The 24218-nt window shown below is 35.0% G+C and overlaps 1 protein-coding gene, 3 long non-coding RNA genes and 2 pseudogenes across 6 annotated transcripts in view; all 6 read left to right on the top strand.

Moving 5' to 3' along the window:
- The first annotated feature begins 338 nt into the window (after positions 1 to 338).
- LOC132096046 (uncharacterized) lies at positions 339 to 1208 on the top strand. The gene is made up of 3 exons (XR_009422539.1): positions 339 to 428; positions 552 to 614; positions 818 to 1208. It is a non-coding gene; the product is annotated as an uncharacterized LOC132096046 (long non-coding RNA).
- Positions 1209 to 2730: 1522 nt separating this feature from the next.
- On the top strand, positions 2731 to 8133 carry LOC132096948 (polymeric immunoglobulin receptor-like; annotated as a pseudogene).
- Positions 8134 to 10004: 1871 nt separating this feature from the next.
- On the top strand, positions 10005 to 10359 carry LOC132096047 (uncharacterized). The gene is made up of 3 exons (XR_009422540.1): positions 10005 to 10064; positions 10143 to 10202; positions 10286 to 10359. It is a non-coding gene; the product is annotated as an uncharacterized LOC132096047 (long non-coding RNA).
- Positions 10360 to 11227: 868 nt separating this feature from the next.
- LOC132096041 (CMRF35-like molecule 5) lies at positions 11228 to 12294 on the top strand (annotated as a pseudogene).
- A 7393-nt stretch (positions 12295 to 19687) lies between these two features.
- Positions 19688 to 20094, top strand: LOC132096045 (uncharacterized). The gene is made up of 3 exons (XR_009422538.1): positions 19688 to 19755; positions 19834 to 19893; positions 19977 to 20094. It is a non-coding gene; the product is annotated as an uncharacterized LOC132096045 (long non-coding RNA).
- A 642-nt stretch (positions 20095 to 20736) lies between these two features.
- Positions 20737 to 24218, top strand: part of LOC132096037 (polymeric immunoglobulin receptor-like) — a 60971-nt gene continuing 57489 nt past the window's right edge. The window contains exons 1-9 of one of the 3 annotated variants that reach the window (XM_059501154.1): positions 20737 to 20894; positions 21071 to 21388; positions 21561 to 21888; positions 22017 to 22079; positions 22298 to 22398; positions 22531 to 22583; positions 23376 to 23435; positions 23518 to 23577; positions 23661 to 23926. In XM_059501154.1, the coding sequence (XP_059357137.1) occupies positions 20834 to 20894; positions 21071 to 21388; positions 21561 to 21888; positions 22017 to 22079; positions 22298 to 22398; positions 22531 to 22583; positions 23376 to 23435; positions 23518 to 23577; positions 23661 to 23720 (1104 nt within the window). In that variant the 5' untranslated portion in view covers positions 20737 to 20833 and the 3' untranslated portion in view covers positions 23721 to 23926. Of the gene's footprint in view, positions 20895 to 21070; positions 21389 to 21560; positions 21889 to 22016; positions 22080 to 22297; positions 22399 to 22530; positions 22584 to 23375; positions 23436 to 23517; positions 23578 to 23660; positions 23927 to 24218 lie in introns of those variants that run through there. The other 2 variants (XM_059501153.1, XM_059501156.1) reach the window with 2 other exon arrangements.

A 24218-nucleotide genomic window follows, 5' to 3' on the forward strand; every position in this document is an offset into this window, starting at 1 on the left:
AAATTAATAAATAGACATAAAATATATTTATAAAAGAGATAAGTGACTCGAGAGGCATCCAACCAGTTCATCGTCTTGATGCAAACACATTTTGACCACAGACTGATTAGACTGACCAAACAGAATCAAGCATTCCAGAGCACTGAATAAAATAAATAGTATTTGATGCTATATGTGGATTTTATTCATAAACCGCTGTTAGGTCTAATTTTGGTTTCACAAATAATCTATCAGTGAACAGTTCTTAGAAGAAGCTTTTGAACATAAAAATCAATAGAACATGTTTTCACTAGAAATATCTTTTTGTGGAATTGAAAGATTCAATGGATGTTAATAGAGTAAAATATCATGGGATTTAATCTTCATATCTCACTTTGACAAAGAGAGGACAAATTAGAGAAGGTCATTTTAACAGCACCAGAAATACAGTAAGTATTTTAGGATTTTATTAACATACTCGTGCAATCCAGAAGTCTTCAGAGAAGAACACATTCACCCAAAACTCATTAATGTTTACTGAGATGCTGATTGTCATGTGTGTTTGTTCACAGTCTTCTGCCTCGGTGGATGATAATTCAGTGATTTACAGTTCTGCGATTACCTTTCATAAAACAGTAAGTGTCTCCTCTTGAGATTTTTGTTAAAGTGATGTGCATTATTGACCGGGATTGTATGTGTGTCTAGTTAAAAAGTAAAAGTTGTTTGTAAATGACTATTTTTGCACATCCATTATGTGACACTTGTGGCACTGAAATGACACACTAAGTGTTGTGATGCAGAAAATGAGATTCTCAGAGCTGATCTTGTTTCTTCACAGCCTTCATCATCAGTGAATCCAAAAGCTGATGTGATCTACAGCTCTGTGAAATAAACTCTCCCTGTGAGTTCTGAATGAAGTTATGAGAAAGTGGAAGCCAATAACTGTAAATAATTGTGAAGTTTCAGTGCTTAACATATGTAATACTGTGAAAGCAAACATAACTTTGGGGGTTACTCACAGTAAATGCAGTTTTGTTAGTTGCAATGAAATAGTTTTTTAAAATAGGTATATATTTAATATTACATTTAATTGTACTTTTATTCGTTTCAATTGCACATAAAAAAAAATTCTGCATGAAATAATTTATATACCTTGCTTGCACACTTTTTAAATATATTTCCTGTATGTGAAGCGCCATCTGCTGGACATTTTTTTACCTCTACATAAACGAGCGATATACTGTAATTTTTATGCATTTCTTTGTTTGTTCAATATATCCTTATAAACATTCATTAAAACACATAGTTCATGCAGTTTTTGTGTCGTCCAAGAATCATCTCACATGTGTGATTTTTATTGTCAGTAGGCTATTTAATATATTTTTTAACATTTTAGCTTTAGTTCTGAAATGGATTTGTCACATCTGAACATCCTGAACTTCCACAATCAGCATCTCTTTACACTTATGCACAATAATTCCTTTCATTATTTGCCATGGTAACCAGTGCTGGTTATAATGTCCTATAATTATGTGTAGGTTACATCGATTATCAGTACATTTATGCTTTTTTTTTTTTAAACACACACACACACACGCACACACACACACACACACACACACACACACACACACACACACACACACACACACACACACACACAGGCTATGGTCTATCACATTTAGCAGCTTTCTTAGCAAACAGAGTCATAGTAACTTTAAATCAATACAGAAAAGCCTACGAATCAGTGACTTTGTATTTATGAAGATGATTCTGTCCACAGAGAGTTAGCTGGTTTAACAAATCGTCCAACTTATTTGATCCTGAGTCCCAAATAAAACCCGGTAGGCCTACTTTCAATATTTCAGAACTCCTAAAAAACAAGTGTGGGATTGTTTCAAGGTTCAGAATGTGCATCGTGAAGAGCGCATTTGTAACTAGGCTATGTGCAAGGCTTCCAGGATGTATTTCACTGCTAGTAAGTTCAGTAAACTCAGAGTAGCCTGCTTTCCTACAAAGGACTCACTTCAGTGAAGAAGATGCTGCTTTTTAGAAAATGCAATGGGGAGTGACTGTTTTGTTTAGTCAAATATATGTCTCCAGTCAATCAGCAGGTGTTGTCATATGCCTGAGCAATTGCCCTGGGAAGATTGAGACTTTTCAGTATGATGCTTGTGATCATTGCTGCTGTGGATAATTGTGAAGGTATTTTTCTGATTTTACTTAGCCTAATGTTTAAGGTTAACAGTGGGAAAAACAATATTTTGTTTCTAATATTACAGTATTTGTTACACAGCTTAAATTTAAATTTCATAAAATGTTTGTACTAACTGAATAAACAACAACAAAAATAAAAATAATATAATAATAAACTTTTCAATCATTTTGTGAATCATTTATGTACAACCAGCGATTAGGAGTGTGAACAAACTGCCAAATCATGTGAATTCAGTAAATGAAAACTCGTTATGTCATAATGTTTTGAAATTGTAGTTTTTCTCCATGGGCCCATCTGAAATATGGTTAAAGCTAGAACTAGGGATACAGCTGCGGCTACTGGGCATGCTCACATCAATATAATGTAATTTTTTTATTTCCTGTACACTGTACAACAATAATTACTTTTTTTGTATTATGATAAGGGATGGGTATAGGGTTGGGTAGGTATGTTAATCAAACAAAATCAAATAGGTAGGAAATGTAATTTATTGTTAGTTTCCAGACGTAACTGTTTCCCATTGCCACACTAGTATGGGTATGGAAGGTAAATGTTGCCAAAGGTCCTTAAAAGGAAAGCATGCCATGAAATTTGTCCTTGTCAACACACGCTGTTTGACTGTGTTAACACAACAACACACTGTTTGAAATTATATATATGTGACACGTATGCAAAACACGTGCATCATGTTTATTCCTAAAGGATGTGTATATATGCAAACATTAGGTGTTATATTTGTTTATGAGGGATCATACAACAGTACATTGTTTGTGATGTGTGTCTTGTGTCACGATTTGTCATGTCTTATTTAGTTGTTTAGTTCAACGTTCTTTCTCAGGAAGAAAAATCTTAACTGACATTGTAATATTAATTCATTTACTCTAGCACAGTAGTACTTTGCAGTTCAAAAATAAACTTCTGTATGTCTGGTCACTAGTTCCTATGTAACAGATGACACAATTTAGTATTTGGCTTGCTTCTAAATAAGTGATAAAAACCAGTTTAAAAAGTTGTACAAAATTCACACTCATCTTTGCCAAAATAAAATATGCAACACCTGGGGCAGTCTTGTGGACTTATTTCCTGTTGTTTCACACACTTTCCATGACCCCAAGAGTAGTAAAGAGTACTAATTAATAACACTTTCAGTAAATCCTTTGAAACTGGTTGTTATTCATGTTTGGATTGAGTTTTGGTTGCGATTAGACCGTTTTTGACAGCCTGTGTCACCAGCACATAGAAACAGAGGATCATTTGGTTGATTCAAAGTGTCATTTCAGTTAAAGGTTAATTTATCACATTATTAATGGCTTTTGCTCATATGACCAAGTACAGACAAAACAGATCATTTAAATTCAGAAGCATCAAAACTTCTGACAGCAGATGAAATTTTTTTGATTTGTGACCAGAACATAACATTGCTTGAAATCTAGAGCAGGGGTTTTTCAACTCTGGCCCTTGAGGTCTGCGTTTAGCTCCAAAATCACCTGTCTGAAACTTCCTAGTAATGCTGAAGACTTGATTAGATTGTTAAGGTGTGTTTGATTAGGGTTGAGCTCTGCAGAAAAGTGGTCCTCAAAGCAGTGGAGGAACCAGGATGATTTCACAGGGATGGCCACGGAGGGGCTAGAAACCAGTCTGGGGTGGCACAGAAATATTCATTATTTCAATATATAAAATGTGTTTCACTGTAAAGTACAAGACTGTTTTAGTACCTAAAACAAAACTGCATACAATTAATTTCTAATTAAATGTAGTTGATATATTTGTGAATTAGGTCAAGTAATGCTGAATGAATATGACAATTTTTGTTCTTTAATGTGATGCATATATAGCATGTGCATGCACATTTTGCAACTTTAATCGTCTTTTTGGTAATTTCATGACTTAACTGACAACAGAACTAGAAATAGTATTTTGTGTGTGTGTGTGTGTGTGTGGTTTATTTATGATAAGCAACCTAGAGTCTGTGGCTGTGAAGAGCGTGCGCCCTTAGCACAGTACGCCTGACAGGACAAGAAAGTTTGTTTTACTGACAGTTTGTTTGACTTGCTCCTGCCGCTGAGGTGATGTTAAAGTGCGCATCTGAAAAGTGTCCGGTTTAATGTGGTCGTCTTAATAAATGCACTTCTTATCAAGAAAAAAAGAGACAAAAACTGCAGTTGTGAATGTGGTGGGGCCAAGCTTGGTCACCCCTGGCTCCGCCCCCTGATCTAGAGTCTATCCTCAGCTTTTAAAAAGATGGTGCAGTACATTATTAATATGTTAATAGACCATATGAAAGGAAAAGGGAAGTACAGGAGTTAGTACAACCACATTCATTCACATACAACTCATATACAAAAAGAGAACCTTATACAATGGCTGCATACACGATGACAAAAATATTCTACATTTCAGTCAAGTGTTGGTTCATTTTAGGTGAGAATTAAATGTTTTGCTGTGTTTGTTACTTTAAGTGATTTATTGTTAATCCTAGACATACTGGTGTGTGTGTTGTTTGTTTAGGTGTTGAAAGCTACAGCGGTTGCTCAGACCATGTATTAACTGTTCAATGTCAATGTCACCTTTATTTATATAGCGCTTTAAACAAAATACATTGCGTCAAAGCAACTGAACAACATTCATTAGGAAAACAGTGTCAATAATGCAAAAATGATAGTTAAAGGCAGTTCATCATTGGATTCAGTTATGTCATCTCTGTTCAGTTAAATAGTGTCTGTGCATTTATTTGCAATCAAGTCATGGATATCGCTGTAGATGAAGTGTCCCCAACTAAGCAAGCCAGAGGCGACAGTGGCAAGGAACCGAAACTCCATCGGTGACAGAATGGAGAAAAAAACCTTGGGAGAAACCAGGCTCAGTTGGGGGGCCAGTTCTCCTCTGACCAGACGAAACCAGTAGTTCAATTCCAGACTGCAGCAAAGTCAGATTGTGCAGAAGAATCATCTGTTTCCTGTGGTCTTGTCCTGGTGCTCCTCTGAGACAAGGTCTTCACAGGGGATCTGTATCTGGGGCTCTAGTTGTCCTGGTCTCCGCTGTCTTTCATGGATGTAGAGGTCCTTTCTAGGTGCTGATCCAGCATCTGGTCTGGATACGTACTGGATCCGGGTGACTGCAGTGACCCTCTGATCTGGATACAGACTGGATCTGGTGGCCACGGTGACCTCGGAACAAGAGAGAAACAGACAAATATTAGCGTAGATGCCATTCTTCTAATGATGTAGCAAGTACATAGGTTGTTATGGGAAGTGTTTCCGGTTCCGGTTTACCTAATTAATGCAGCCTAAAAATCCTTTAACGGATTTGGATAATAAAAGCATATTCATATGTTATGTGTATGCCAGGTTAAAGAGATGGGTCTTTAATCTAGATTTAAACTGCAAGAGTGTGTCTGCCTCCCGAACAATGTTAGGTAGGTTATTCCAGAGTTTGGGTGCCAAATAGGAAAAGGATCTGCCGCCTGCAGTTGATTTTGATATTCTAGGTATTATCAAATTGCCTGAGTTTTGAGAACGTAGCGGACGTAGAGGATTATAATGTAAAAGGAGCTCATTCAAATACTGAGGTGCTAAACCATTCAGGGCTTTATAAGTAATAAGCAATATTTTAAAATCTATGCGATGCTTGATAGGGAGCCAGTGCAGTGTTGACAGGACCGGGCTAATATGGTCATACTTCCTGGTTCTAGTAAGAACTCTTGCTGCTGCATTTTGGACTAGCTGTAGTTTGTTTACTAAGCGTGCAGAACAACCACCCAATAAAGCATTACAATAATCTAACCTTGAGGTCATAAATGCGTGGATTAACATTTCTGCATTTGACATTGAGAGCATAGGCCGTAATTTAGATATATTTTTGAGATGGAAAAATGCAGTTTTACAAATGCTAGAAACGTGGCTTTCTAAGGAAAGATTGCGATCAAGTAGCACACCTAGGTTCCTAACTGATGATGAAGAATTGACAGAGCAACCATCAAGTCTTAGACAGTGTTCTAGGTTATTACAAGCAGAGTTTTTAGGCCCTATAATTAACACCTCTGTTTTTTCAGAATTTAGCAGTAAGAAATTACTCGTCATCCAGTTTTTTATATCGACTATGCAATCCATTAGTTTTTCAAATTGGTGTGTTTCACCGGGCTGCGAAGAAATATAGAGCTGAGTATCATCAGCATAACAGTGAAAGCTAACACCATGTTTCCTGATGATATCTCCCAAGGGTAACATATAAAGCGTGAAGAGTAGCGGCCCTAGTACTGAGCCTTGAGGTACTCCATACTGCACTTGTGATCGATAAGATACATCTTCATTCACTGCTACGAACTGATGGCGGTCATATAAGTACGATTTAAACCATGCTAATGCACTTCCACTGATGCCAACAAAGTGTTCAAATCTATGCAAAAGAATGTTGTGGTCAATTGTGTCAAACGCAGCACTAAGATCCAATAAAACTAATAGAGAGATACACCCACGATCAGATGATAAGAGCAGATCATTTGTAACTCTAAGAAGAGCAGTTTCAGTACTATGATACGGTCTAAATCCTGACTGGAAATCCTCACATATACCATTTTTCTCTAAGAAGGAATATAATTGTGTGGATACCACCTTTTCTAGTATCTTGGACAGAAAAGGGAGATTCGAGATTGGTCTATAAGTAACTAGTTCTTTGGGGTCAAGTTGTGGTTTTGACTGGAGGATCTGTCACCATCCCATGTTATTATGACAAGAAATACACACAGCAGAAGAAATCCTGGTTCTCAGAGATTGATCAAACATACACATACACAAACACAACAGAGCAGAATCTGTCAGTAATTGATCATCCTGATCAGAGTCTCTTTACTGTGACTATGAGAAACCTGCAGAACAAACACAATGGAGTTTATTATTGTGTTGTGGAGACTGGAGAACAACCACCCAAGACAATATATGAGCTTTATCTCAAGATTCAGCCTCAAATTCAAATGTCAAATTCTCTGACCTTACACATGTATTTAATAATCGCAAATAAATGTTGTATATGTTTGTGTGTGTGTGTGTGTGTGTGTGTGTGTGTGTGTGTGTTCAGCTCCTGATGTGTCTGTGGTGAGCAGCAGTGTATCTGGACATGAAGGTGGTGATATCAGTGTTAAGTGTTTCTACAGTTCTGGATATCAGAATAAGGTCAAACAGTGGTGCAGATATAAAGATCAGAGATGTTACACAGTGGGGAGGACTGACACATCCCAGAATTCATCAGTGTAGATCAGAGATGATGATGGGAGAAGATCCTTCACTGTGTTGATGACTGGACTGAGACGGACTGATTCTGGCTGGTACTTCTGCTCTGCTGGAGATCTGCAGGTTCCTGTTCAGCTTACTGTAACTAAGGCAGAACCAGACAAAGAGAAAGATACGTCAGTATTCAAACATTTCTCATAGAAGTTTTTTCAGTACATCTGTATTCTTAAAATAAAATAAATGAATATTCGATATATATTATGCTGAAATACATTAACAGAGTTGAATTAACTTGGTGAATGTTTATTTCAGATTTGTCTTATTTTCTGGTTCCTTTTATGCAGTTGAATTAGTCCCACATCTTTTTTGGAGCTCTTTAAATGAAAAGATTTTAAAATGTTTCTTTATTTCTCACAGAGATAATAAACTCCTGACTGTGTGGCTTCCAGTTTCAGCTGCTCTTCTGCTGTTATTGATTCTGATCAGTGTTTTCATCTGGAGATGGAGAAGAAGACCCAGTAAGTTTGACCTCCAATTTTGTTTGTTTGAAAATTCAATTCATTCCATGCCATTTTATCTTTGATTTCAGCAGCACAGATGCTTTATACAGCATATTGATTCTGATAATGTCACGTTATTGTTTCTTCTTGAAGAGCAAGAACAAGACCAACACCAAGACATCAGAGAGATGAACAGCATCCCCACTACTGACACAGTAAGTCCTTTAATTTAGGAGAATGTAGTTATTAAAATATTTGTGTCATTTATCATCAATATCAGTGTATTTTTATAGTTTATCTAAATTGCTTTGACAATTTTCTGAACTGTTTCATGGGATTTTAGAGCTTTTAATATTATTTGTCCGTAAACTAGTAACTCGCCCAAAAATATTTAATATATGCTTCAAAATCTAAAAATAGTAATTGTGTCAGTAAATTGGCCAATGCCACCAAAATGATTGTGTTTATTTGTCATCAGCTGTGCTGTTCAATATGTTTAGATGTTTTTACAATATTTCATTTTTATTGTATGTTTTGACTGGCTGCTTAGTATACAAAAATAGTCAGTTATGCTATAGAATATGCAAATCAGAAACACATCATGGCAGGTGTCATTTTGCCAGCAAGGCAAATTTCACATTTGCATGCACATTTTTACACATTTCTTCCTGAACTCACATATCGTAAACAGGAAATTAGCCACAAAATGACATTAGCTCTATATGCTTCCAAACTTGTTTCATTTGTTAAGAAAAAAATAAATTAATACAGAAACCAGGACAGAAATGAATACTGATTGATATTACTAAATTCATGAATATTGATAGATATTACTGAATTCACGACAAATGCAACAAACTTAATGCATTTTTGTCACATATAAACACACTTGACAGTAAAGCATTGATTTTGAGCTATAGACTCCTGGAAGGTTACTGATAATAAATTCTGTCATAATTTCCTCACCCTCATGCATTTCCAAATGACTTTTGTTCTGTTGAAAACAAAAGAAGATTTTGTAGAATGTTACCAAATAATTTTTGGTAACCCTTGATTTTCTACTTTATGGACAAGCATTTCTTGAATTCCTCTCATGTTTCACAGAAGAAAGAAATCTATACAGGTTTGGAAAGGCATGATGTTGAGTCAATTATGACAGTTTTAATATTTGGGCGAATCTTCCTTTAAGAACTTCATTATTTATAAAAAATAAAGACTGATACTTCTATTTAATCAGGCCCTTTTTGAATTAACATTTTACTTCAGTTAAAATTCATCAGAACTAAACATCTAAAAAGAAATAAGTTGCTTAGAATCCAACATTTTTACTGACTAGGTTTAGGTCACAAGAAGTAAACCCATAGTCCTCATTACCATAGTTATATGGGCTTTAAAATAAATATTAATAAACTATACAAATTTGTAGTTAAAAAAAAACTAAATATGAAGAAACTACAAACACCTTCTATAGCTACAAACATATTCACCAATATGTAATAACAGTAACATTTTGTAATAAATACATTTCTGCCAACACTATTTGTCCAGTGTTAATAACTTCAAGTTAAATTACTATGGTGCTGAATTTACATGTGATGGCCCTCATTATGAAATAATGTTTAAAATTTGGGAAGTGTATGACAATTTCACTGAGAATCAAGTAAATGCATTTAGTTATTGTGCAAATTGTATAATGTGCTTACTCGTTCACACATGTGTCAACACATGTACAGTTTCCTTAAATGAAAGATAATTTCAAATCTGACATCTGGCAAGAAACTATTTGTTCAGAGATCTGAAGGTATTTGCTTTGGAAGAAATAGTATATTCTTAAGGCCAAAATGATCAAAAAATAAAAAAGACTCTCTTTGTCTCCCTCTTCTGGTTAACACAGGGGCTAGCAAAAACTGGGATTGACCTAGAGATGTGTTATCAACCTTGAAGCAAATCCCCCAAAAAGAGCAAAATATAACAAACCAATAATAATAATAATAATAATAACAATGCATTTTTTTTTCTTCTGCTCAAATTCATTGGGCTGTTGATTCATTTGTTGATTTTTTTTTTTTTTGTGAAATGCAGATCTACTCTAAACCTGAAGACCCTGTGATATACAGCACTATAAATGATGAAAACCCAAATGTAAGTAGACCAGACATACCAGTAAATTAATGAAATATTAGACATGAATATATCATTAAACAATCTCTTTCTCCACAGGATGCCAACAGAAGCATAACCACATACAGTACTATTGATCATGTTCCTGGGAGAGAAGCAGTAAGTTTCACAGAAACATTAGCATTTTTTTATCATGTGTTTATTCTGCTGGCATTAAAATTGAAATGATCTCACTCTACCAGAAGCCTCCAGCAGGTGGAACAATATACAGCTCTGTGACTCCACACCAGCAGCACCAGTAAGAAGAACACAGGAAACCTCTGACCAACAGAAGGGGTGGGTGGGGTTGCTTAAATTCACAGACACAGACAATGTATCCACTTTTTATTGCACATTAGTTGTGACCTTTTGACCTAATATATATATTTTTTGAATAGGACCCATATGAAATGATGTGAGGGTCAAAATATGAAAGCATTATTGCATTGAGCTGCTTTATTGTGGATTAAAAGACCTCTCCTGAGAAAATGGGATTCTGTTTTAAATTATGTATAGTTTTAATTTCTATTTAAGTGTCTGTTTCATTTCTTCATTTGCAAAAATCATGTTCAGCTTATTTGTGGAATTTTCTGCTTGTGTCTCTGCTTGTGTTAATAAAAACAGCTAGCTGTAAATATACGCAGCAGTCATTAAGCTTATTAGTAAGGCCTTCATTTGTATGCTTTTATTTTGATTATTATTCTTTATAGCATTATACATTATTTCAGGTCTGTCTTTTGTGAGTGACCAGTGCATAGTTTGTATGTGTGTTTAGACTGAGTTTCTGTTGCATGCGTAAAATTAATTTTTATTTGCAAAATCACTGTTAACTGATACTAATACAATTAGAATGAATGTAATTGAAGAATAGTTTCTCAAAAGGTAAAATGATCACATATCATCTCAATGATTTTGACTGATAAAATGTAGTATGTTAACCCCCCCCCCCCCCCCCCCACACACACACACACACAGATCCCCCTAGTTAAACAAAAATGTAAATAAAAGTGTGATATAAATGAAAGAAGAAGAGCAGGGGGTTCTCAACTCTGGCCCTTGATGTCCACTTTCCTGAAGAGTTTAGATCTACATGAACCTGCCTTTAACTTCCTAGTAATCATGAAGACCTTGATTAGATTATTAAGTTGTGTTTGATTAGGGCTGAGCTAAACTCTGCAGGAGAATGGACATCGAGGGCCAGAGCTGAGAAACTTAAATGGCTCAAGAGGTTTCAGTGCTTCTGTATAAGAGGGTGAAAAAGGGAAGTGAAGCAGTTACTACAAACATAGTCAAACAACTCAAGATACAGGAAGAGAAACTTAGACAATGGCTGCATACACGAAGATAAAAATATTCTACATTTCAATTGGGTTTTGGCTGATTTTGGGTGAGTATTTAATGTTGTGCTGTGTTTGTTTTTTAATGGATCATGTTTATAATTGCACATTTTATGCTAAACTGTTTGTGTAGCTTTTATTGTGTTTTATGTGAAGACTGAAGAAATTAAGAAGTGAATCATTGTTAATTCTGGGCGTAATAATGGTTTGCATGTTGTTTGTTTAGGTGTTGAATACTACGATGCTTGGTCAAACCATGTATTAACTATTTATCCTGGAGGATCTGTCACCATCCCATGTCATTATGACAAGAAATACTCACAGCAGAAGAAATCCTGGTTCAAATTCTCTGACCTTACACATGTATTTAATAATCACAAATAAATGTGTGTGTGTGTGTGTGTGTGTGTGTGTGTGTGTGTGTGTGTGTGTGTGTGTGTGTGTGTGTGTGTGTGTGTGTCTTTGTGTCCAGCTCCTGATGTGTCTGTGGTGAGCAGCAGTGTCTCTGGACATGAAGGTGGTGATATCAGTGTTCAGTGTCTCTACAGTTCTGGATATCAGAATAAAGTCAAACAGTGGTGCAGATATAAAGATCAGAGATGTTATACAGTGGGGAGGACTGACACATCCCAGAATTCATCAGTGCAGATCAGAGATGATGATGAGAGAAGATCCTTCACTGTGCTGATGACTGGACTGAGACTGACTGATTCTGGCTGGTACTACTGCTCTGCTGGAGAGACACTGTATCCTGTTCACATCACTGTAACGGAGGCAGAACCAGACAAAGAGAAAAACACGTCAGTATTCAAAAATATCTCATTGACATCTCACCTCTTCTCCCTTGACTTTGTTTGCCTTTCATTCTAACAATCATTTCCTCATTGCCTTTGTGATTTTGCTTCTCTGTGTTTTTGTATCTTTGCAGAAGTGAATCAGGACATCACAAGAATAATTATAATACAACTAAAGTCTCTGGCAATCCACAAAAGTACTACATCTGTATTGATTAAAATAAAATAAAGATTTTACTAAGGATTATACTAATGAAATACATTCATTAAATAATACAGAGTTAAACTAAGACACTTGTGGCACTGAAATGACACACTAAGTGTTGTGATGCAGAAAATGAGATTCTCAGAGCTGATCTTGTTTCTTCACAGCCTTCATCATCAGTGAATCCAAAAGCTGATGTGATCTACAGCTCTGTGAAATAAACTCTCCCTGTGAGTTCTGAATGAAGTTATGAGAAAGTGGAAGCCAATAACTGTAAATAATTGTGAAGTTTCAGTGCTTAACATATGTAATACTGTGAAAGCAAACATAACTTTGGGGGTTACTCACAGTAAATGCAGTTTTGTTAGTTGCAATGAAATAGTTTTTTAAAATAGGTATATATTTAATATTACATTTAATTGTACTTTTATTCGTTTCAATTGCACATAAAAAAAAATTCTGCATGAAATAATTTATATACCTTGCTTGCACACTTTTTAAATATATTTCCTGTATGTGAAGCGCCATCTGCTGGACATTTCTTTACCTCTAAATAAACGAGCGATATACTGTAATTTTTATGCATTTCTTTGTTTGTTCAATATATCCTTATAAACATTCATTAAAACACATAGTTCATGCAGTTTTTGTGTCGTCCAAGAATCATCTCACATGTGTGATTTTTATTGTCAGTAGGCTATTTAATATATTTTTTAACATTTTAGCTTTAGTTCTGAAATGGATTTGTCACATCTGAACATCCTGAACTTCCACAATCAGCATCTCTTTACACTTATGCACAATAATTCCTTTCATTATTTGCCATGGTAACCAGTGCTGGTTATAATGTCCTATAATTATGTGTAGGTTACATCGATTATCAGTACATTTATGCTTTTTTTTTTTTAAACACACACACACACACGCACACACACACACGCACACACACACACACACACACACACACACACACACACACACACACACACACACACACACACACACACAGGCTATGGTCTATCACATTTAGCAGCTTTCTTAGCAAACAGAGTCATAGTAACTTTAAATCAATACAGAAAAGCCTACGAATCAGTGACTTTGTATTTATGAAGATGATTCTGTCCACAGAGAGTTAGCTGGTTTAACAAATCGTCCAACTTATTTGATCCTGAGTCCCAAATAAAACCCGGTAGGCCTACTTTCAATATTTCAGAACTCCTAAAAAACAAGTGTGGGATTGTTTCAAGGTTCAGAATGTGCATCGTGAAGAGCGCATTTGTAACTAGGCTATGTGCAAGGCTTCCAGGATGTATTTCACTGCTAGTAAGTTCAGTAAACTCAGAGTAGCCTGCTTTCCTACAAAGGACTCACTTCAGTGAAGAAGATGCTGCTTTTTAGAAAATGCAATGGGGAGTGACTGTTTTGTTTAGTCAAATATATGTCTCCAGTCAATCAGCAGGTGTTGTCATATGCCTGAGCAATTGCCCTGGGAAGATTGAGACTTTTCAGTATGATGCTTGTGATCATTGCTGCTGTGGATAATTGTGAAGGTATTTTTCTGATTTTACTTAGCCTAATGTTTAAGGTTAACAGTGGGAAAAACAATATTTAGTTTCTAATATTACAGTATTTGTTACACAGCTTAAATTTAAATTTCATAAAATGTTTGTACTAACTGAATAAACAACAACAAAAATAAAAATAATATAATAATAAACTTTTCAATCATTTTTTGAATCAGTTATGTACAACCAGCGATTAGGAGTGTGAACAAACTGCCAAATCATGTGAATTTAGTAAATGAAAACTCGTTATGTCATAATGTTTTGAAATTGTAGTTTTTCTCCATGGGCCCATCTGAAATATGGTTAAAGCTAGAACTAGGGATACAGCTGCGGCTACTGGGCATGCTCACATCAATATAATGTAATTTTTTTATTTCCTGTACACTGTACAACAATAATTACTTTTTTTGTATTATGATAAGGGATGGGTATAGGGTTGGGTAGGTATGTTAATCAAACAAAATCAAATAGGTAGGAAATGTAATTTATTGTTAGTTTCCAGACGTAACTGTTTCCCATTGCCACACTAGTATGGGTATGGAAGGTAAATGTTGCCAAAGGTCCTTAAAAGGAAAGCATGCCATGAAATTTGTCCTTGTCAACACACGCTGTTTGACTGTGTTAACACAACAACACACTGTTTGAAATTATATATATGTGACACGTATGCAAAACACGTGCATCATGTTTATTCCTAAAGGATGTGTATATATGCAAACATTAGGTGTTATATTTGTTTATGAGGGATCATACAACAGTACATTGTTTGTGATGTGTGTCTTGTGTCACGATTTGTCATGTCTTATTTAGTTGTTTAGTTCAACGTTCTTTCTCAGGAAGAAAAATCTTAACTGACATTGTAATATTAATTCATTTACTCTAGCACAGAAGTACTTTGCAGTTCAAAAATAAACTTCTGTATGTCTGGTCACTAGTTCCTATGTAACAGATGACACAATTTAGTATTTGGCTTGCTTCTAAATAAGTGATAAAAACCAGTTTAAAAAGTTGTACAAAATTCACACTCATCTTTGCCAAAATAAAATATGCAACACCTGGGGCAGTCTTGTGGACTTATTTCCTGTTGTTTCACACACTTTCCATGACCCCAAGAGTAGTAAAGAGTACTAATTAATAACACTTTCAGTAAATCCTTTGAAACTGGTTGTTATTCATGTTTGGATTGAGTTTTGGTTGCGATTAGACCGTTTTTGCCAGCATGTGTCACCAGCACATAGAAACAGAGGATCATTTGGTTGATTCAAAGTGTCATTTCAGTTAAAGGTTAATTTATCACATTATTAATGGCTTTTGCTCATATGACCAAGTACAGACAAAACAGATCATTTAAATTCAGAAGCATCAAAACTTCTGACAGCAGATGAAATTTTTTTGATTTGTGACCAGAACATAACATTGCTTGAAATCTAGAGCAGGGGTTTTTCAACTCTGGCCCTTGAGGTCTGCGTTTAGCTCCAAAATCACCTGTCTGAAACTTCCTAGTAATGCTGAAGACTTGATTAGATTGTTAAGGTGTGTTTGATTAGGGTTGAGCTCTGCAGAAAAGTGGTCCTCAAAGCAGTGGAGGAACCAGGATGATTTCACAGGGATGGCCACGGAGGGGCTAGAAACCAGTCTGGGGTGGCACAGAAATATTCATTATTTCAATATATAAAATGTGTTTCACTGTAAAGTACAAGACTGTTTTAGTACCTAAAACAAAACTGCATACAATTAATTTCTAATTAAATGTAGTTGATATATTTGTGAATTAGGTCAAGTAATGCTGAATGAATATGACAATTTTTGTTCTTTAATGTGATGCATATATAGCATGTGCATGCACATTTTGCAACTTTAATCGTCTTTTTGGTAATTTCATGACTTAACTGACAACAGAACTAGAAATAGTATTTTGTGTGTGTGTGTGTGTGTGTGTGTGTGTGTGTGTGTGTGTGTGTGTGTGTGTGTGGTTTATTTATGATAAGCAACATAGAGTGTGTGGCTGTGAAGAGCGTGCGCCCTTAGCACAGTACGCCTGACAGGACAAGAAAGTTTGTTTTACTGACAGTTTGTTTGACTTGCTCCTGCCGCTGAGGTGATGTTAAAGTGCGCATCTGAAAAGTGTCCGGTTTAATGTGGTCGTCTTAATAAATGCACTTCTTATCAAGAAAAAAAGAGACAAAAACTGCAGTTGTGAATGTGGTGGGGCCAAGCTTGGTCACCCCTGGCTCCGCCCCCTGATCTAGAGTCTATCCTCAGCTCTTAAAAAGATGGTGCAGTACATTAGTAATATGTTAATAGACCATATGAAAGGAAAAGGGAAGTACAGGAGTTAGTACAACCACATTCATTCACATACAACTCATATACAAAAAGAGAACCTTATACAATGGCTGCATACACGATGACAAAAATATTCTACATATCAGTCAAGTGTTGGTTCATTTTAGGTGAGAATTAAATGTTGTGCTGTGTTTGTTACTTTAAGTGATTTATTGTTAATCCTAGACATACTGGTGTGTGTGTTGTTTGTTTAGGTGTTGAAAGCTACAGCGGTTTGTCAGACCATGTATTAACTGTTCAGACTGGAGGATCTGTCACCATCACATGTCATTATGACAAGAAATACACACAGCAGAAGAAATCCTGGTACTCAGTGAAACATACACATACACAAACACAACAGAGCAGAATCTGTCAGTAATTGATCATCCTGATCAGAGTATCTTTACTGTGACTATGAGAAACCTGCAGGACAAACACAGCGGAGTTTATTATTGTGTTGTGGAGACTGGAGAACAACCATCGAATACAATATATGAGCTTTATCTCAAGATTCAGCCTGGTAAGACATTTTGTAATTGTTTTAATCAAATTCAAATGTCAAATTCTCTGACCTTACACATGTATTTAATAATCGCAAATAAATGTTGTATGTGTGTGTGTGTGTGTGTGTGTGTGTGTGTGTGTGTGTGTGTGTGTGTGTGTGTGTGTGTGCTCAGCTCCTGATGTGTCTGTGGTGAGCAGCAGTGTATCTGGACATGAAGATGGTGATATCAGTGTTCAGTGTCTCTACAGTGGTGCAGATATAAAGATCAGAGATGTTACACAGTGGGGAGGACTGACACATCCCAGAATTCATCAGTGCAGATCAGAGATGATGATGGGAGAAGATCCTTCACTGTGTTGATGACTGGACTGAGACGGACTGATTCTGGCTGGTACTTCTGCTCTGCTGGAGATCTGCAGGTTCCTGTTCAGCTTACTGTAACTAAGGCAGAACCAGACAAAGAGAAAGATACGTCAGTATTCAAACATTTCTCATAGAAGTTTTTTCAGTACATCTGTATTCTTAAAATAAAATAAATGAATATTCGATGTATATTAGGCTGAAATACATTAACAGAGTTGAATTAACTTGGTGAATGTTTATTTCAGATTTGTCTTATTTTCTGGTTCCTTTTATGCAGTTGAATTAGTCCCACATCTTTTTTGGAGCTCTTTAAATGAAAAGATTTTAAAATGTTTCTTTATTTCTCACAGAGATAATGAACTCCTGACTGTGTGGCTTCCAGTTTCAGCTGCTCTTCTGCTGTTATTGATTCTGATCAGTGTTTTCATCTGGAGATGGAGAAGAAGACCCAGTAAGTTTGACCTCCAATTTTGTTTGTTTGAAAATTCAATTCATTCCATGCCATTTTATCTTTGATTTCAGCAGCACAGATGCTTTATACAGCATATTGATTCTGATAATGTCACGTTATTGTTTCTTCTTGAAGAGCAAGAACAAGACCAACACCAAGACATCAGAGAGATTAACAGCAGCCCAACCACTGACACAGCAAGTCCTTTAATTTAGGAGAATGTAGTTATTAAAATATTTGTGTCGTTTATCATCAATATCAGTGTATTTTTATAGTTTATCTAAATTGCTTTGACAACTTTCTGAACTGTTTCATGGGATTTTAGAGCTTTTAATATTATTTGTCCGTAAACTAGTAACTCGCCCAAAATATTTAATGTATGCTTCAAAATCTAAAAATAGTAATTGTGTCAGTAAATTGGCCAATGCCACCAAAATGATTGTGTTTATTTGTCATCAGCTGTACTGTTCAATATGTTTAGATGTTTTTACAATATTTTAATTTTTATTGTATGTTTTGACTGACTGCTTAGTATACAAAAATAGTCAGTTATGCTATAGAATATGCAAATCAGAAACACATCATGGCAGGTGTCATTTTGCCAGCAAGGCAAATTTCACATTTGCATGCACATTTTTACACATTTCTTCCTGAACTCACATATCGTAAACAGGAAATTAGCCACAAAATGACATTAGCTCTATATGCTTCCAAACTTGTTTCATTTGTTAAGAAAAAATATTATTAATACAGAAACCAGGACAGAAATGAATACTGATTGATATTACTAAATTCATGAATATTGATAGATATTACTGAATTCACGACAAATGCAACAAACTTAATGCATTTTTGTCACATATAAACACACTTGACAGTAAAGCATTGATTTTGAGCTATAGACTCCTGGAAGGTTACTGATAATAAATTCTGTCATAATTTCCTCACCCTCATGCATTTCCAAATGACTTTTGTTCTGTTGAAAACAAAAGAAGATTTTGTAGAATGTTACCAAATAATTTTTGGTAACCCTTGATTTTCTACTTTATGGACAAGCATTTCTTGAATTCCTCTCATGTTTCACAGAAGAAAGAAATCTATACAGGTTTGGAAAGGCATGATGTTGAGTCAATTATGACAGTTTTAATATTTGGGCGAATCTTCCTTTAAGAACTTCATTATTTGTAAAAAATAAAGACTGATACTTCTATTTAATCAGGCCCTTTTTGAATTAACATTTTACTTCAGTTAAAATTCATCAGAACTAAACATCTAAAAAGAAATAAGTTGCTTAGAATCCAACATTTTTACTGACTAGGTTTAGGTCACAAGAAGTAAACCCATAGTCCTCATTACCATAGTTATATGGGCTTTAAAATAAATATTAATAAACTATACAAATTTGTAGTTAAAAAAAAACTAAATATGAAGAAACTACAAACACCTTCTATAGCTACAAACATATTCACCAATATGTAATAACAGTAACATTTTGTAATAAATACATTTCTGCCAACACTATTTGTCCAGTGTTAATAACTTCAAGTTAAATTACTATGGTGCTGAATTTACATGTGATGGCCCTCATTATGAAATAATGTTTAAAATTTGGGAAGTGTATGACAATTTCACTGAGAATCAAGTAAATGCATTTAGTTATTGTGCAAATTGTATAATGTGCTTACTCGTTCACACATGTGTCAACACATGTACAGTTTCCTTAAATGAAAGATAATTTCAAATCTGACATCTGGCAAGAAACTATTTGTTCAGAGATCTGAAGGTATTTGCTTTGGAAGAAATAGTATATTCTTAAGGCCAAAATGATCAAAAAATAAAAAAGACTCTCTTTGTCTCCCTCTTCTGGTTAACACAGGGGCTAGCAAAAACTGGGATTGACCTAGAGATGTGTTATCAACCTTGAAGCAAATCCCCCAAAAAGAGCAAAATATAACAAACCAATAATAATAATAATAATAATAACAATGCATTTTTTTTTTCTTCTGCTCAAATTCATTGGGCTGTTGATTCATTTGTTGATTTTTTTTTTTTTTGTGAAATGCAGATCTACTCTAAACCTGAAGACCCTGTGATATACAGCACTATAAATGATGAAAACCCAAATGTAAGTAGACCAGACATACCAGTAAATTAATGAAATATTAGACATGAATATATCATTAAACAATCTCTTTCTCCACAGGATGCCAACAGAAGCATAACCACATACAGTACTATTGATCATGTTCCTGGGAGAGAAGCAGTAAGTTTCACAGAAACATTAGCATTTTTTTATCATGTGTTTATTCTGCTGGCATTAAAATTGAAATGATCTCACTCTACCAGAAGCCTCCAGCAGGTGGAACAATATACAGCTCTGTGACTCCACACCAGCAGCAACAGTAAGAAGAACACAGGAAACCTCTGACCAACAGAAGGGGTGGGTGGGGTTGCTTAAATTCACAGACACAGACAATGTATCCACTTTTTATTGCACATTAGTTGTGACCTTTTGACCTAATATATATATTTTTTGAATAGGACCCATATGAAATGATGTGAGGGTCAAAATATGAAAGCATTATTGTAAATAAGTTCATAACTAGCCTGCTTTGCTGCTTTATTGTGGATTAAAAGACCTCTCCTGAGAAAATGGGATTCTGTTTTAAATTATGTATAGTTTTAATTTCTATTTAAGTGTCTGTTTCATTTCTTCATTTGCAAAAATCATGTTCAGCTTATTTGTGGAATTTTCTGCTTGTGTCTCTGCTTGTGTTAATAAAAACAGCTAGCTGTAAATATACGCAGCAGTCATTAAGCTTATTAGTAAGGCCTTCATTTGTATGCTTTTATTTTGATTATTATTCTTTATATCATTATACATTATTTCAGGTCTGTCTTTTGTGAGTGACCAGTGCATAGTTTGTATGTGTGTTTAGACTGAGTTTCTGTTGCATGCGTAAAATTAATTTTTATTTGCAAAATCACTGTTAACTGATACTAATACAATTAGAATGAATGTAATTGAAGAATAGTTTCTCAAAAGGTAAAATGATCACATATCATCTCAATGATTTTGACTGATAAAATGTAGTATGTTAAGATGTTTCAGTGCTTCTGTATAAGAGGGTGAAAAAGGGAAGTGAAGCAGTTACTACAAACATAGTCAAACAACTCAAGATACAGGAAGAGAAACTTAGACAATGGCTGCATACACGAAGATAAAAATATTCTACATTTCAATTGGGTTTTGGCTGATTTTGGGTGAGTATTTAATGTTGGGCTGTGTTTGTTTTTTAATGGATCATGTTTATAATTGCACATTTTATGCTAAACTGTTTGTGTAGCTTTTATTGTGTTTTATGTGAAGACTGAAGAAATTAAGAAGTGAATCATTGTTAATTCTGGGCGTAATAATGGTTTGCATGTTGTTTGTTTAGGTGTTGAATGCTACGATGCTTGGTCAAACCATGTATTAACTATTTATCCTGGAGGATCTGTCACCATCCCATGTCATTATGACAAGAAATACTCACAGCAGAAGAAATCCTGGTTCTCAGAGATTGATAAAACATACACATACACAAACACAACACAGCAGAATCTGTCAGTAATTGATCATCCTGATCAGAGTCTCTTTACTGTGACTATGAGAAACCTGCAGAACAAACACAATGGACGTTATTATTGTGTTGTGGAGACTGGAGAACAACCACCGAAAAATATAACATACGAGTATCAACTTTTCATTCAGGCTGGTAAGACATTTTGTAATTGTTTTAATCAAATTTCAATCAAATCAAATCAATGTATGTCAAATTCTCTGACCTTACACATGTATTTAATAATCACAAATAAATGTGTGTGTGTGTGTGTGTGTGTGTGTGTGTGTGTGTGTGTGTGTGTGTGTGTGTGTGTCTTTGTGTTCAGCTCCTGATGTGTCTGTGGTGAGCAGCAGTGTCTCTGGACATGAAGGTGGTGATATCAGTGTTCAGTGTCTCTACAGTTCTGGATATCAGAATAAAGTCAAACAGTGGTGCAGATATAAAGATCAGAGATGTTACACAGTGGGGAGGACTGACACATCCCAGAATTCATCAGTGCAGATCAGTGAGGATGATGAGAGAAGATCCTTCACTGTGCTGATGACTGGACTGAGACGGACTGATTCTGGCTGGTACTTCTGCTCTGCTGGAGAGACACTGTATCCTGTTCACATCACTGTAACGGAGGCAGAACCAGACAAAGAGAAAAACACGTCAGTATTCAAAAATATCTCATTGACATCTCACCTCTTCTCCCTTGACTTTGTTTGCCTTTCATTCTAACAATCATTTCCTCATTGCCTTTGTGATTTTGCTTCTCTGTGTTTTTGTATCTTTGCAGAAGTGAATCAGGACATCACAAGAATAATTATAATACAACTAAAGTCTCTGGCAATCCACAAAAGTACTACATCTGTATTGATTAAAATAAAATAAAGATTATACTAAGGATTATACTAATGAAATACATTCATTAAATAATACAGAGTTAAACTAAGTTCTGGTAAACATTTATTTCAGATTTTTTTTTTCTGGTGCCTTTTATGAAGCTGAATTAGTCCCACATCTTTTTTGGAGCTCTTTAAATGAAAAGATTTTTAAATATGTCTTTATTTCTCACAGAGATAATAAACTCCTGACTGTGTGGCTTCCAGTTTCAGCTGCTCTTCTGCTGTTATTGATTCTGATCAGTGTCTTCATCTGGATATGGAGAAGAAGACCCAGTCAGTTTGACCTCCATGTTTTATTTGTTTGAAAATTCAATTCATTCCATGCCATTTTATAATTTATTTCAACAGCATTCAACAATTCTGTTAATGTCATATATTATTGTTTCACCCTTTTTTTAAATGAAGAGCAAGATGAACAGCAAATCAGAGAGAGAAATGGCAGCAGAAACATTGACACAGTAAGTCCTTTCATTTATGAGACCTTTGGTTTTGAAGATGTTTTTATGACAAATGTTCAATTGATTAGGCTAATTTTTCAGAACACTTTCTAACATCGCTAAGTTACATAAAATGTAAGTGCAATTTCAGATTTTCTTCAGAGGACTTCAGAGTTATATGTCCAGAAAACATTTAATTCATGCTTCAAAGCCCAGTTATTGTGTCAGGTTTTACCCATTTTATTTTTAGTGTACTTTTATATTGACACTGAATGCTTATTATAGTACTCAAAAATGTTTTTCTACCTAAATGATCACAGATGCAAACACGAAACACACCATGGCAGGTATTAATTTAAAAGTAGGACTGTTTCCAGGAATAGCCATACTTACCCAGTTAAAGACTTCATCACTTGCCACTGTACAGTCGATTTTATCCCTGCTTTACATGTGAATAGAAAATTAACATTTAACAAGTATTTGCTCTTTTGTACATGTGCAAAAACTTGTGCAGAGATCATTCAATATTATGAAAATAAAAAATCATATTCAAGAATCAAGCAAAAAGCAATTGAGAAATATGTAACACTCCATTTGTCTCCCTCTTCTGCTTAACACAGAGGTTAGAAAATGCTAATATCCACCTAGAGAGGTGACACCATCAAAACTAATCAGAAAATATTTTAGAGCTGAATATTATTCCTTACTTCTCATATTATCCATGGAACCTATATTAAATGTACTTTTATCAAATGAGTCGTATGTTAATTTCTTGATTTTTTTTTTCTGTATTGTTTTTTGTGTGAAATTCAGATCTACTCTAAACCTGAAGACCCTGTGATATACAGCACTATAAATGATGAAAACCCAAATGTAAGTAGACCAGACATGCACTGATATATTGAAATATCAGACATGAATATATCCACCATATTTACAATCTCTTTCTCCACAGGATGCCAACAAGGACATAACTACCTACAGTACTAATGATGATGTTCCTGGGAGTGAAGCAGTAGGTTTTACAGCAATATTGGCATTTTATGTCATGTTTATGGTACTGCTGGCGATTAATTTGAAATGATCTCACTCCTCCAGAAGCTTCCAGCAGGTGGAACGGTATACAGCAGTGTGGCTACACACCAACAGCAACAGTAAGAAGAACACAGGAACAGACTCTTCTGACCAAGAGAAACAAAATCAGCAGCAGAGAAATGTTATTTTTAATTTAATTTAATTTGTATTTTTTGGTAGATTTTTGGTTTATACACTGAATCCACTTATGCAGTTGACTTTTTCCTCTTGATTCTCATTTATTTACATTGGTTGTGAACCGATTAGCAAATATATTCTTTTGAACTGATGTGAGGGTAGAAAAGACCTTCAATCAACATATTAAAATAACTCTCCTGAGAAAATGGGATTCATTTTAAAAGTATTTAGTTATAATTTCTCTTTAAGTGTTTCTGTTTAATCTCTTCACTGTAAAAAATAAATAAATAAATAAAAACCTTCGCGTATTTGCAGATTATTTTCCTTGTGGCTCTAGAAACCAAGATGGCGCCGCACATGACTGCTTCAGTGCTTGGCTCTCCAGTGATGGTACTGTTTGTACTGTTTTTGTTCGTTTTTCCTGTATTTTGTTTAACAAACACG

This window comes from Carassius carassius, chromosome 20, assembly GCF_963082965.1.
Source record: "Carassius carassius chromosome 20, fCarCar2.1, whole genome shotgun sequence".
Taxonomy (NCBI): Eukaryota; Metazoa; Chordata; class Actinopteri; order Cypriniformes; family Cyprinidae; genus Carassius; species Carassius carassius.